At 42.4% G+C, this 15,845-nt stretch overlaps 1 protein-coding gene across 1 annotated transcript in view; it reads left to right on the top strand.

Moving 5' to 3' along the window:
• Positions 1-15,589, top strand: part of LOC144821541 (5-hydroxytryptamine receptor 7-like) — a 250,535-nt gene extending 234,946 nt beyond the window's left edge. Inside the window, exon 2 of the mRNA XM_078678712.1 lies at positions 12,454-15,589. Within this exon, the coding sequence (XP_078534838.1) occupies positions 12,454-13,225 (772 nt within the window). The 3' untranslated portion in view covers positions 13,226-15,589. The remainder of the gene's footprint in view (positions 1-12,453) is intronic.
• The last annotated feature ends 256 nt before the right edge of the window (positions 15,590-15,845 follow it).

The following is a 15,845-nucleotide window of genomic DNA, read 5'->3' as shown; positions in this document are numbered from 1 at the left end:
CGTGGCTGAGTAAACTGCTTGAGAGGCACGTCAATAACATCTTAACGGACTATTTGGAATCCAATGGTCTGCTGCGTGCCTCCCAGACAGGATTCCGTCCTCAGCACGGAACCGAAACCGCTCTTCTAGCGGTAACGGAAGAAGCAAGAGCTGTACTGGATAGGGGAGGAAAGGCGGCCATTATTTTATTAGACCTCAGCGCCGCGTTCGACACGGTTCACCATGCTACGCTATTACAGCGACTGGCGGGCATGGGCGTGTCGGGCGCGGCCCTGGAATGGCTGACATCCTTCCTGAGCGGGCGATTCTTTCAGGTCTTCGAGGGTGAGGTAGCTTCTTCTAAACATCCACTCAGGTGTGGGGTCCCTCAGGGCTCCTCTCTGAGCCCCACCCTATTTAATGCCTACATGGAACCTCTGGACAGGATAGTACATCCCTTTGGTGTGCGTATTGTCACCTACGCGGATGATACACAGTTGGTGGTCTCTTTAGACCACTCGGAAGGATCATCCAACACCTTAGGTCCCTGCCTAGAGGCTGTTGCCAGGTGGATGCAAGCTTCCTGTTTAAAACTCAACGAGGAGAAGACAGACATTATCCTTCTTGGTAACACCCCCCCGTCTGCTCTTGCATCCATCTGGCCACCTTGTCTAGGCCCGCCTCCCGCCCCGAAGCCACAGATAAAGAGCCTCGGGATTTGGCTTGACACCTCACTTGACTTCTCGGTCCAAGCCACCAAGACTGCCACTACCTGCTTTGGGCTAATGAGGATGCTCCGTAAGGTGCTTCCTCTGCTCCCTTTCCAGGCAAGGAGGATCATGGTCCAGGCCCTGATACTCTCCCGCCTGGTCTATGGGAACGCTCTCTATCTGGGAGCCCCGGCCTCTGTCATTCACAGGCTTCAGGTCACCCAAAACAGTGCAGCCCGCTTACTGTACAACTTGCCCCGTTGGCAGTCAGCGAAGAAGACCCTAAAAGAGCTCCATTGGCTCCCAATGGATGCCAGAGTGCAATTTAAGGCCATGTGCATTCTGCACAAATCCTTCCATCGAGCAGGCCCGGCAATTTTGTATTCCATGGTCACGCCCTATATTCCATCTCGCCCCCTTCGCTCTGGCACCCTCCAGCTGGCTACCTCCTTTAAAATCAATAGAGCCCGCTGGGGTGGCCGCTCCTTCTCCCACTCGGCGGCCAGACTTTGGAATTCCCTCCCCTTTCCTATCCGTGGAAACAGTAATCTCATGTCTTTCAGGAAAGCTTTGAAGACGCACTTGTTTGCTAAAACCTACTGACCTACCTTGAGCCCGCGTTAACCAATTTAGTCACTAGCGCTGCGAGGCCTCCGGGTAGTTACGCGCTATACAAGTGCAATTTTTTCATTTTTTTCATTTTTCATTGCAGGGGAACGCACTGTACGGTGTGTATGTGATTGTCTGCTTTTCCTTATGAATCGCCCTTACCTGACGTGGACTGTACGAATCGCGTCCTCATACTCCGGTCCGGATCGTACTCGTCGGGTCATACGGCATGTTTACGATTCGTACGGAGAGGGCTCTGGATACGAATCGTACGGACGGTCTTTTTCCAGGTCGAAACCAATACACTGCATTTGATAAGGCTCACTTTCCTGATCTCCAAATTGGATAGGTGAGTGCAGAAGTGGGTAGATGGAGGGACCGCCACAAATTGTTGGCAGATACTCCATTATCACACACCTCGAAATAACAGAGTTTCTCCATTTGGTTTCTTTTAAAATGGGCATTCATTACAGTTGGCCATATATAAGATGGCAACCATTTATTTCTTGGACTGTAACTGGATTTACCAGAAGTTTCTTAGTTTCGCCCATTCCCCAACTTTCATGAGCAGAGAGCAGCATTTTGAGTGTTATCCCTCCAGCATATGTGAATGGGTTTTGCAGTCACCGTACCCGGAAGTGACAGAGTCTTCTGAGCCCCACGTCAAAGTAGTGGAGACAGGCTTGTGCCCTTAATTCACATTACTCTAAGTAGATGAGTAAAATGCTGTTCTCCTTTGCAAGGGTTTGGAGTCTTCCACCAATGGTAGGAGAGATTAGAAATCAAGCAAATCTGGCTTGTCTGCACCCAATCACCAGCACTGAGAGGGAGAGATTTCCATTGGTAAGGTTTTCCTAAGTACAACATTTACAGCTGTGCGATAAACAGTCCACAATGACCCTGGGTATACAGGCCTACTATTAAGAGTTGTGGTCCTCCCACTTCTGCAATGTACATTCTCTTGGCTTTAGTTAAAACATAATTCAACATCTTTCCTAACAGTTTCATGAAAATGTGCCATCTGGTGAATGATGTCTCAATAGATCTCATAACCCAAGCTGACATCATCAAATAAATATTATATTATATCCATTGATGGTGATTAGAGATGCAGAACTGGGGGAAGAAAACTGTTTTTTTGTACACTGGATGATCCTTTTCAACTGAATTCATCACAAAACAGTAGTGCACATATTCATTTTTTTGCATCTGCCATTTACATTTTTTATTATGTAAAATAAAAGTTCTACTTTTAACCAAGCTACCTCGATGTTCCGTGGCCATATACAGAACTTGGTTTGTGCTCTCGCTGTCTGTAATGCCCAGTAGCTCCTGAGCATCAGCATGCTGTTAGGTACCATACAGTAACGAATATCTTATCCTGTACATATAAGAAAATACTTAGAGAATGTACCCTGGTTGCAAGCCAACCTGCACAAAACCTACAGCCATTTCTACATATTGATAATATGTGCATCCATTGTCCCTTGTTCTTGCTGTGACTCATCTAAGTTAGTAGTAACTATTTCTATCCTGACTTAGGTACTTCTGTCTTCCTGTAATGAGTACATGAAAAGCCCCTAAATTCCCCTCTTATAATATGAACTAGCCAGCCGTTGGCTTCAGGTTTTGATTTAATGATGTTTTCTGAATTCTGGTTATGTAATGGTCTGATAGGAAATGGGACCCGACATTCCCACTTAAGACTTAATATCTTGATTGGAGTCTGCTATAATTTTAAGAAACAATAAGTAGGAGGATTGGAAGTTGTTGCCTCTACCTATAGCACCTCCCTCATAGAAGATTTACCTATTGCCTTTTTACAGCACGTTGTTTTACCACAATATTGAGTTTTTAATATATACCTGCAACAATCTCAATTGCAGAATATTGGCTACCTTTATATTGTCAATGGACGTTTTTATGAATATACATTGATTTACTATTCTTAACTCCACATCCCTATACCCTATACCATGTGTGTATATGTATTTATAAATATATATATATATATATATATATATATATATATATATATATATATATATATATATATATATATATATTTCCTATTGTCCGTCGCCAGTTGGTAGTTATAGTTAGGACCTAGGGCTAGATGTAGGTAAATTGTATTTACCGATTCGTAAATACCGAATTTTACCTATTCGGTATTTACGAATCGGTAAATGCTATGTAGCTAAAAATTCGGTAAAAATTACCGAATCGTCAAGATTCGGTATTTACCGAATCGGTATTTACCGATTCGGTAATTGACATTCATTCCTATGGGCCTGGAGGCCCATAGGAATGAATGTCAATTACCAAATCGGTAAATACCGATTCGTTAAAAGGGGGAAAACATTGAAGGGTGGCAGGGTGTCACTTTGACACCCTGTTCCACCCCTCAATTGTTTATGGGTGCACATGTTGCAGACATACATGCCCTAAGGGCATGTATGTCTGCAACATGGCACTGAAGCAATTTGCATTAAATTGCTTTTTGGTTTTTTTCCGTTATTTACCACCAACTTGTAGTTGGTGGTAAATAATGAATCCTAACATGGGATAAGCACTCATTTAAGTGCTCCCTACATTAGGAATTTGGTAATTTACCGAATCGGTATTTAAGAAATCAGTAATTTACCCATTCCTTAAATTACCGATTCGGTAAATTACCGAATCCTTCATTTCAGCCCCTACATAAGAAAAGCCTATTACCGGTCGGTAACGGCCGAAATTTGTTAATTTCGGCCGTTACCGACCGGTAATGGGCCACCTACATCTGGCCCCTAGTTTCCGAAGGAAAAACGTTTTTTTAATTGCCTATAACTTTGGCACCGTTTGATGAATTTTCAAGGACATTTCCAAAACAAGTGCCAGAGTAAGTTCTGCTGTGCATGGGACGTTTCGGAGTGATCCGCTAAGTGGGGGCCGAGAAAGAAAAAGGGGGTGAAAAAAAAGTGCATTTTAATTCTCATAGGAACGCGTTGTCGAACCTACAGCCCGAACTGCTGGAAGGAATTACACCAAATGTGGCAGAAAGGTAGATGTTGTTAAGCAGATTGTGCTTTTTGTTATTTGGTGCAAATCCATTCAGTAGTTTTTTCAGAAATTTAAGTTGAAAATTATCGTGATATCTCTGGTCGTGAAGCTGGTCGTGAAGCCTTTGAGAAAAAAGACAAGCTCATGGAGGGAAATGCACAGCTCTGATTGGCTGCCAACACTTCAACCAGCAGCCATCTTGGGACTCTGCTTCACAGAGTCCCAAAAAAAGTGAAAATAAAGAAATGGGGCAGGGTAGGAATACCATGAACCCCACGCCATGGTCTTTTTTTAAAAACATTTTTTTAAAAGGCGACAGGCCCCTGGGGATGGAGCTCCCGAGCCCAGGAGGATGGGTGCGTGGCACCCGCCCTTTTTTAAATAATTTGTTTTTTAAAGGGGCAGGCCCCGGGGAATAGGGTCCATGGGGCCCGATATGGTCCAGGGAAGGAGGGCTACATGACTCCCCTTCCTAAAAAATAGAAAATAACAATAAAATAAATAAAAAGGCGTGAACTCGCCGGAGACCCAGTCCGCTTTCTCCACCACTCTGCAAATGCTCCTCCTGGCGCATTGCTGGTTGGGGGATGAGCCCACATGACTGCTGAGGGTCCTTAGAGTCCAACAAGACCTCCTCTTACCTCCACTAAGCCTCACACAGTTGGATTGCTGAAAGGTGGTCGGAGGCCACGCCCCCTCACTTCACCACTCTGCAAATGAGCCTCTTGTTGCACTGCTAGTTGGAGGGCCCTCAATAGCCAAGGGAACTTCATCCCCCAACTAGTAGTGCACCAGGAGTGGCATTTGCACAGTGGCTCAGAAAGGGGAATGGCCTCCTCCTATGTCTCGGCAATCCTGTTTTGTGGAACTTACTGGAGTTTACAGAAGGGGTAGTTGGCCTCCAAGGATGCCCTTGTGGGCCTACTACCCCTCCTATTATCTCCAATAAGTCCCGCACAGCTGGTTTGCTAAGAGATCTTTGGAGGCCAAGCCCCCTTTCTCCACCACTCTGCAAACGCGGTTTGTGGTGCACTACTGGTTGGGGGATGCAGTCCATTTTACTCCTGAGGGACTTTGGACACCAAGAAGACCTCTTGTAAGTCCTACATAGCAGGATTCCTGAGAGTTGGTCGGAGGCCCAGCCCCCTTTCTCCACCACTCTGCAAAAGCGACTACTAGTTGAAAAACCATAGAAATTCTCTGAAAAAAACAAAGATTATAGGGATGTTATAGTTAGGATTAGCATTTAATAAACCTTAGAATTTCACTGAAAAAAACAAAGGTTACTGTAGTTAGGAAACAGAAAAAGAAAACTTGAAAATTCATGGACAAAACCAAAGGTTACAGGGACGTTCTAGTTAGGCTCATGCTTCACTCGTACAAAACCAGAGAAATTCAGCAGTTACAGTTAGCTGAACTAATTATAAATTGCGCCCCCGCAATGCACTGATTATGACCTCACATAGTACATCGCTCATGACATGGTCAGTGACATTACTGATCACATCTCAAATGGCATGACTGATGACATCATCCACAGAATCTCTGATGCACCCACTCACACCCATTATAACCTTTCATACACCCACTCTAACTTCCACACTACCATTCTCAAAACCATTGACACACCCATGCCAGTACTTACACACCCACTCACGAATTCACACATACATTCACTCAGTCCCCCATACAGCCACTCATACACCAACGCACTCATGAATACAGGTACTGATATATCCACTCATACACCCATATAGTCACTCACACACTGTCAGTTACCCATAAAGCTACTCACATACCTAATCACTCACCCATAGAGTCAATCATACTGCCACTTACTCACCTAAAGTTATACACACACCCACTCACTTATTCATACAGATACTAACACATACTCACTCACCTATACAGTCACTGACACAAGCACACACTCAGCCATACAGCCACTCTCACAATCACTGTCACTCATATACTCCAACACTTACCTATATTGCCTTTCACATTGCAGTTACTCACCCATATACCACTGACACATCCATTCATTCACCGACACAGCCATGCACACCCTCAGCCATCCATACAGCATCTTACAGACGCACTCACTAACTCATACAGCCACTGACTCACTCATACATTCAGGGAGCGACACATCCCCTCACCCACCTACACAGACACTCATAAACCCATACAGATACTCGAACAACTAATCAATCACCCATGCAGCCACTCACCAACCCATACAGACACCAACTGACAGATCAATATAGACATTCACACAACCTAGTCACTCACTCATACATTCACTGGGACACCTAATCACTCACTTATACTATCAGTCACGCACCCACTGAATCATCCATACAGGCCCTTATACATCCACTGATTCAGCAATACACCTTTGTATGTATATTTAACACTCATAAAGTTTTTAAAAACACTCACAGTCACTGGATGATTTCATCTGTGATATTAATTGAGACGTCATCAGTGATGTCATCAGTGATTTTCCTGACCATGTGATGAGTGATGTAATATTTGAGGTCATAAGCAGTGCATTGTTGGGGAGCGAGTTAAAGGTAGCCCAGTTGTACGAGTGAAACCTGAGCCTAACTAACTTCTCTGTAACCTTTGCTTTTTCAGTGAATTTCTAAGGTTTTATATATTCCATTTCCTAAGTATAACGTACTTGTAACCTTTGTTTTTTTCAGTGAAAATATCTATATATTCACGGAAAAAGACAATATATATATTCCACAGGTCTCACCATGGTCCTGGAGCAGCGGTGTGCGTTATCACCATGAGAACCGATCTATGCATGCATCCAAAATTCCATCCAACAAGGAAGAGATATGCACTCCAAAGTTGCTCACCAAAGGTTTATTGCTCCAAAAGCACCAAGTCAAGTGCACTGGAAGTGCATGCTAACCCGATGCGTTTTGGCTATCTTGTCACCTTCATCACAGGTGGGTAACTGCCGCTCCCTTTCGTGATTATGGGTATGCTGATATTGTAAATGTGTCAGCCATATTACCACATATTACCACATGGCTACAATTCAAAATCAGTAACAATGTATGTAGATACTACATGCGGGTAATGTAGCCCACAAGTCTCCAAATATTGTCCTGCAATTTCACAATATAGAATGCCAACTCACTCTCGCGTATAATCTATTTTATAAATTTGACTTCAAGACCTATTGGGCCCTATACTGCAGGCTCAAATGACTAGACTGGTAGTACACATAAAGGGACCCTCCGACGTGGCCATCTTGAGTAATCTGACCCGTGATAGCATGTTTGTAAGAAATGAGTAGCGTATGTGCGCCAGTATTCAATGTAAGCAACATAAACACTGTGTGCCACTAAGGGTTCAATGCTGATTGTTAGACATATTCAGTGGCTAGTGTGATCCGCAACTTACATAGTGAGGTAATCTACTTCCATGGTGTAAATTGCCAATTGTAATCAAACATATGGAAAGTAGAGCAAGTAATGGCATAGCCCATTATGAGTTCATCAGCCAAAGTCACCCCCCTTGTAAAGAAGCCCTCAGCCGACTCGACAGACCTCAAGAATTTTAGACCCATCTCTCTGCTCCCTTTTCACCGCTAAAGTAATCGAAAAGGCCATCAACACTCAGCTAGCACACTTCATAGAAACCAGCAGCATTCTAGACACCTCTCAATCCGGATTCCACAGCCAGTGCAGTTGTCTAATGGGGGCCTTGGCTGATTGATATTTTGGAATTTTGAGAAGACAACAAGCAGCTCTTTATGTTCTTGCCCACCCACATGAGAAACAGTAGGTGAGCAGTACTATCCATCCTGTCAAGATGAGAGTCTTGGAACACCTCAGAGCCATCATGCATAGGGACAGGCATTACCCTGTAGCAAGACACTTTTTTGTGATAGACTGGAATGACCTTTCTGTGAGGAGAGTTTACAGAGAATTGGCTCTGAGGAAGTTAGAGTCCAAATATATCTTAGAACTAAATACCAAAAGATACTAGTAGGCCTGAACACTAATGAGGAGATGAGTGTATATTTGGGGAGGGATGATGTGACTGCGAACCTTGCAATATGCACATAATGATACCCGAATATTGACTGATTTTACTGTTTATCAGAAAATGCTTTATTTTTTATTGTTTTTAAATCACATTTAAATATTGAGCATATATATTTTTTCTTTTTTGTCTTTTCTCACTATCCTTGTTTCCTTCTTTCTCACTTCTCTGCTTCTTCACTCACTCGCTGCATTACCTCTGATACAGGGCTTTGAATTAAAAGTTGCAGTTTTGGGGATTTCCCTCATGTTGGATCTTCTATTGGGGTCTGCTCCCGCAAGGACCAGATATAGTCATGGTGTCTGACATACTGGTGTGCTGAAGTCAGCCTGGATCCTGGTCACTGGGACTGGTGAGAGTATGATTGACTCTACAGCAGCTTGGTATTTATCTTGAACTATGAGTGCACAATACTACATATATATATTTGCACAGCCACTTAGGTGTTTACTCAAATCTTGGATTTCGCATACCTTTAGCACAGTTCCCAGGTTATATGCCTATTCGATGAAGGATGGCCTTGCAGATTATTATGTCCATATTAGGAGGAGTTATATATCTGGTTATCATGTTGATCTGAACTTTTATATTTAATACTTTTCTTCATTTTCAATTGTATTTCATTGTATTAATTTGTCTTTTGTATGATATTTCTGGGCACCCGTTATAAGAACCTGCCCACTCACGGCTCCACTCTTCCGGTCCTGGCAGTAGGTTGAGGGGATCGGTGTTTGACCTCCTCCTCATCCCACCTTTGATATTATCAGATCCAGATAATGGATATTTGGTCCACTGAGGCTGTAGTGATTTACTTTACTGCAATAGCATTGGTTCTGGGTCACTAACAGGTGAGCTCTGATCCAACAGCAACTACACAACCACATTTTGCGCCCACTGGGGCTTCATGGGGGCAGGTTGCAATGGCAATGCATTCTATGACATGGAATGCGGTGTAACGATTTGATTTGAACCACTCAAAATGACTGCTCTGGATGGTACCTACATTAAAATGGTCAGCCGGTTTTTGAGGCAGCCAATCTGAGTGTGTGATGAACGACATAACGGGCTATGCAATTACATGCTCTAATTTCCATACAATTGATTACAATTAGCAATTTACACCATGCAACTAGATTACCTTACTCTGTATGTTGTGGATCACACTAGCCACAGTATATGTTCAAATCTGCATTGAACCATTACTGTCACCCAATGTTTAGATTGTTTATAATGCATACTGGTTCACGTACATTACAATAGAATCCTGCCTTACAAACATGCTGTTAAGGGCAAGATTGTCTGTTTGTATTAATCAAGATGGAGTCTGTGAGTCTGTGAGTGGGTGCATCAGTGTCTGGGTGCTTCTGTGAGTGACTGTATGAGTCTCTGAGTGGGTCTATGACTGGGTGCGGCAGTGTCCGAGTGGGTCTCTGAGTGTGTGCATGAGTCTCTGAGTGTATCCGTGAGTGGGTGCATGAGTCTCTAAGCGGGACTATCAGAGGGTGCATCAATGTCTGAGTGGGTCTGTCAGTGGGTGCATGAATCTGAGTGGGTGCATGAGTGTCTCAGTGGGTCTGTGAGTGGGTTCATGAGCTTCTGAGTGGGTGAGTAAGTGGGTGCATGAGTGACTGAGTGGGTCTGTGAGTTTGCATATTAGTGTATGACTGAGTGTGTGAATGTTTATTATTTTGTTCACAAAATGGGAGTTGCAACTTTCTAGACAGGTTGCGGCCAGCCAATCACAGTACATCTCATTTCTCGAGGGTTTGTGAACCTTCGCACGGGCGTCTGAAAGGATCCACGGCCCTATATATGCAAATTTGGATATCTATAAAAATATACATAAATACTGAATGGATTTTCACCAATTGACAAAACGGTCACTTTCTGGACCAACGGCTGTTACCTTTCTCCCAAATGTGGCGTAATTCCGTTCAGCAGTTTGGGCTATAGATGTGTCCAAAATTCCTATAGGAATTAACATGGGAAACATTTTTGACCACCCCTTTTTTTTGGTCCTAACTTGAGGGTTCACCCCGAAACCTTCCATGCACAACAAGATTTAATGGGACACTTGCTTTTGAAAATTTCATGAAGGTTCGTCAAACGGTGCCAAAGATATAGGCAACTCAAAAACCGCTTTTCCTATGGAAATATGGTCCCAACTATATCTACCTATTGGCAACCACCAGTAGGTGTTATATATATATATCCGCAATCTATTTTGCTCCCATCAGAAGAAAGCACGCACTCGAGGATTGAAGATAAATGGCATTCTTTATTTTCTCGGGTCTCCCTCGACCCTACAACTGAAGAGAAAAGTTTCAGCTACCAAAGCAGCCTTTCTCAATCTTCCTTCAAGGTACCTCATGGTAGAATTAAGAATAGTACATCTATAGTTGCCCATGTATGCTTACCTTGATGATACTGTGGTATGGATTTATTAATTCTAACTCAACATCTCTATACCACAACAATATATATTTATTCAAGATAAAAACGGGATAGCCCTAAGAATCATATATCTATTGTTATCTATGTGTAATTACCTTGACAATATAGTGGTAGTCGTTATTCTGCACTTAGTCACAAGGCGACATTTTCTCACTCAATAATGTGACGTACACCCTCCCATCACCTTGCCTTCAGGAAGGCCATAAAGACCCTTCTGCTTAATATTGGAAATGCTTCATAACTAAAATTAATCCTGGCGCAATGACAACATCACAGATGCCTCCAGTCCCGGCTGTCAAGCTTTCATCAATTATTCAATTCTTTATCAGGTGGTTCTCTTATATAATAAAAATGTTGACAGTTCACTCTCTGTTAATTTTTGCATGAGTTTTTTCAACCACTCTGTTATTATTTTTTAGTGGTGCATCTCAAATGCTGAGAACCTAACACTATAATCGCTGCTAAGTCATTAACTTGCTGTGTGTTTTAGGACCCCCCTGTCAAATAATGAAAAGAAATGTAGTGATGTTTTTCTGAAGTTAGTTGTGTGCAGTGTGTCCCCATTGAGGTATAAATGCTTAATATAATGCAATAGAATCCAATGACAGCCAAGGCATTGAACTACCATAGACAGTTTGAGACATATCACTTAACATTAGCACACCATTCGACGTCAAAGAAAAATGATTGCCGCTGTCAGTGTCAACTGATCCTTCGCAAAGGGTGCTGCTTTCTACTAAAAATACGGTCGGCATTGCTTGACTTAATATGTGTGCATCTTTCACTGCAAGTGCATTTATTGCAGGCTTCTCTGACAATTTGCTTTTTCTATACTGGTCGCAGTTCCCTACTTATAGGTAGCTCTCCTATATGTAACTCAGCCTGCTAAATTCAAAGCTAGTGCTGGGTTGAATTCATATATGTACACCAAAATTACAAAGCACGTATTCCAGACTAAAATATGTGTAATTTCAGAACTCACGTTTATATTCGGAGAAAAATTGTTGAATTCCCATGACATATTTAAAGCTGGTATTTGAAAAACAAATGTTGCTGCCTTGGGATGATTTTGTACTAATCTTATTACTTTGGTGCCAGGGGCATTGCGGCTATGGCTGCTATATATTACCTATGAAGAAATCTTCTAGTTGATAACGTTGTTTACATTACTGGTGGCAAACCTGCCTGATGCTCTGAAGTGCTCACTGCTGGCAATCTTTCAAATGTTGGCCACTAATGTGATACATGACAAGTGCACTGGTCACTTGCAAATGCTCAATGCTGCAAATGTCATGCAAAACATATAGCAACGTGACATGGTATGTCAAATGATTTAATAAAATGTGTACAGATTAGTGTAAATGTTTTCCTGGAGAGAGAACAAAAACATAGTGTGAACTTTTGTAGGACTTGTTCTTGGAATAATGCAACCAAGCTCTTGTGCCATGCCTGAAGTTTAAATTCCAGCAAACGAGTTGAAAAGAACTAAAGTAAACACCGACACCTTGTACAATAATTAAACTTAAAATATGCTATAATTGTATTGCATTATTTCTGTAAATATTAACCCTCTAATAACTTGTCTTCACAGGTACCTTGGGATAACACGGCCATTGACATATCCAGCAAGACAAAATGGGAAATTGATGGCAAAGATGGTTTTCATTGTTTGGCTACTCTCCGCTTCCATTACGCTTCCGCCACTTTTTGGCTGGGCCCAAAACGTCACAGTTGAAAGAGTCTGTCTGATTAGCCAGGACTTTGGCTACACAGTCTACTCTACTGCGGTTGCCTTTTACATCCCGATGACAGTCATGCTCATCATGTATCAGCGGATCTTCAAAGCGGCGAAGATAAGCGCGGCCAAGCATAAGTTCATCAACATACCTCGGCTAGTAGAGCAGGAAGGGATATACTGCTTGGAGGACAAGATCCGAGCTCACAGAAACTCCAAGAAAAGCAAGGCTGTAGAAGAATGTGCCACCTTGTCCAAGCTGCTACGCCAAGATCGGAAGAACATATCCATCTTTAAGCGTGAACAGAAGGCGGCAAGAACTCTTGGCATTATAGTTGGCGCCTTTACCTTTTGCTGGCTGCCCTTCTTCGTGTTGTCCACAGCCCGGCCTTTTATCTGTGGTACTGAGCAGAGCTGTCTGCCGCTGAGCCTGGAGAGGACTTTACTCTGGCTAGGCTACACCAACTCACTGATCAACCCACTCATCTATGCGTTCTTCAACCGAGATTTGCGGACTACTTTTTGGAACTTACTGAGGTGTAAATACAGGAATATCAATAGAAGATTGTCGGCTGCAAGCATGCATGAGGCACTGAAGGTCACTGAGAGACATGAAGGGATTTTGTAAACCCTGAAATGGATCAGGACTTCATTGGGAAATCTGGGAAAGATATTAAACAAATGTGAAAGGCCTGAAATGGCACAAGTGCTGAGTGCCTACTACCAGGGACACTGATTAATGGTGAATGTAATAGCTATTATAGCGACTTTATTTTTATATAGGGCTGATGATCAGAATTGTTTTAGGGAATGCTAATACTGTATATAGGTAAGCTATGACAGGGCTATAAGAGTTCCTAAAGAGATGCTTTGCTGAGAGAGCATGGCAGAGAAAGTGTACAAGAGATATAGAAAGAAAAAGCGAGGGGAAGAGAAAGAAAGTTGAGGGAGGGAGCGCCCTGCCTCTCAGAGTTTGCAACGGTAGGCCTTTTTATCTAAAGATTTGAAATGCAGTGTTTTCTTTGGTTTTATTCTACACAACTTCTCTTCTTCCTCACAACCTTATCCATAACCTAAAACGATTACGGGCATTCAGAGAGGAACTAAATAATCTATATGTAATGGCAACCCACAGTGCTATGATTATTGGGGATCATTTTAACTATACTACAGCATGGGATTACTACTCAAGTCAGAAACATTTGAGGTCCAGTTTACACCAAAAGAAGGATCTTGAAGGTAGCAATTTCATAGCCGAATGAAGACTCCATAACATACCTTTCGTTTTAGGAAGCAAGAATACAAATAGCCAAGAAGCAAGTTGAGAAAGCTATCTAGCCATGACAAATTCCCCACGCCCAATAGTGAAAGGCAGCACAACATTTGAAACAGGTAATAGGATTGTGACATCAATTAAATAGTTTTGATAGCTATGAATTAGATGGTGTTTCAAAGAAGGTGGAACAGGACCAACTTCATTTATAACATTTAAGGGCCAGTGGGCATGAATTATATTAGTTAAAATGAAATTTGGAGACCTAGGTTTAGTCACCGCCACTGCCTGTTATGTGACAGCATTTTTAAAATAGTATTCTGATTTACACGACCTACATTTACCAGGGAAGCATCCAATATATTATTGACCCAGTGCCCTGGTAAAATCAACCTGACAAATTCATTTTTTTGATATTCCATATCGATAAATGCTATTGTTGGATGGCAAGGTGTACTGCATGAGTTTAGCATTTGCGTAGTCTCTTATCTCACTGTCCACCATCCCAAAACTACTATATAAAGGACCAGATATGAGTATCATCAATGCCCAACCAATGTTGACTCAAAATAGTTTAGTCTCTGATGAAAGTCAGCGTATCAGAATACATGCATGCTTTCATAAGCAGATGGATCAGTCTCCTCTGGGGCATCAGTGAAACTATGGATGCCAATATGGGGCAAGTAATAGCCTCTGCTCGACCCTCAAGTCCACCACTTGCCAGGTGAGGTACTATTGGGTCTACTCTTACATTGAGAGGAAAAGTGACTTCTACCTATGGTGGTCAAATATATTGTTGTGATGACAACCTTGTTGAGTGCACTTGGTTTGTGTAGTTGGCTTTACAGTCCAGCTAGTTCTGGAGTCTGAGTTTGAGAGTGCAGGAAATCCTGACTGGTTGTAGTGATCTAGATATGTAGTAAAGCCCTGGTATTTGCTATTGCCCGATAAGACATACCATACCCTGGTGCACCAGCTATTTTCTTTCATTAGACACAGCCATAAAACCAGTGCCTGTTACCGACAGTACTGTCTTACTTGTTAACTTATGTTTACTTTTCAGATCAAGGTTCTCCACCAGAAAAAAAAGGAATAATACACTAGTTACGGACTTTGCTCCCCTCTAACAAAGATCATGAACTATTACCAAGAAACCTCATGGGTGCTGGAGGACTGCTGCTGACTTTGTTTCTGTAATGCACTTTCACGACCATTTTATGACTTTTTTAGTAGCTCATTGAAATGAATGTGCTTCTGTCCAGCCTTCTGCTTTGCTTGCAGACGGCGCTTGAAATTGGCATGCTAGAACAGCGATTCATGGTAGGTCAATAGAGGCAACAATTAAATGGTCTTGTAACGGAAAAGTGAAAAAAAAACAAGTACTCCAGAAGTGATAACTTTTCTAGATGATATTTTAGCTTGTTCACAGTCACGTGATGTGTTTTCATAATGTGTGGCAATGTTATTGATAGACACTAGAGCACGCCTCGCTCACCGAGATTCAAATGCTCGATTTCACAGGTAGCTTCTGTTCAGTAGGCATTGCTGCAGTGCAGTTTTTTAATCATGTACGCTTAAAACAGAGTAAGATTAGCAACGCATCATTTTGAAGAGTAGTGTTGCTTTTTCTTCATGCCTAGCCTGATTTTGGGCTTCAACATATTTTAAACTGTGATTTGAAGTATTACAATAAAAGTTAATAAAAAGGAGGTGGTGTGAAGTCACAAAGTCATACCAGGTCGTTAATACTTGTATCTTGTATTGTCAAAGGAATAATAACATGTTGAGAAAGGATGCAGGTAACAAGGGGGGCACGCTCAACCTGGAGTGCTTCAGGTGTTGTGTGGCTGAGATGGAACTTGGAAGATTTTGAACGAAAACACGGGAGAGAGACAATGCTGTAACCCAAAACATTTTGGCAATGCTAGTAAAACTTACAGAGGCAGGGGCGGCTATCAACTCTGGAAATTGGTGA

Source organism: Lissotriton helveticus, chromosome 2_2 (genome assembly GCF_964261635.1).
Source record: "Lissotriton helveticus chromosome 2_2, aLisHel1.1, whole genome shotgun sequence".
NCBI classification, from domain to species: Eukaryota; Metazoa; Chordata; class Amphibia; order Caudata; family Salamandridae; genus Lissotriton; species Lissotriton helveticus.
This window is presented reverse-complemented; position numbering and strand designations above follow the sequence as displayed.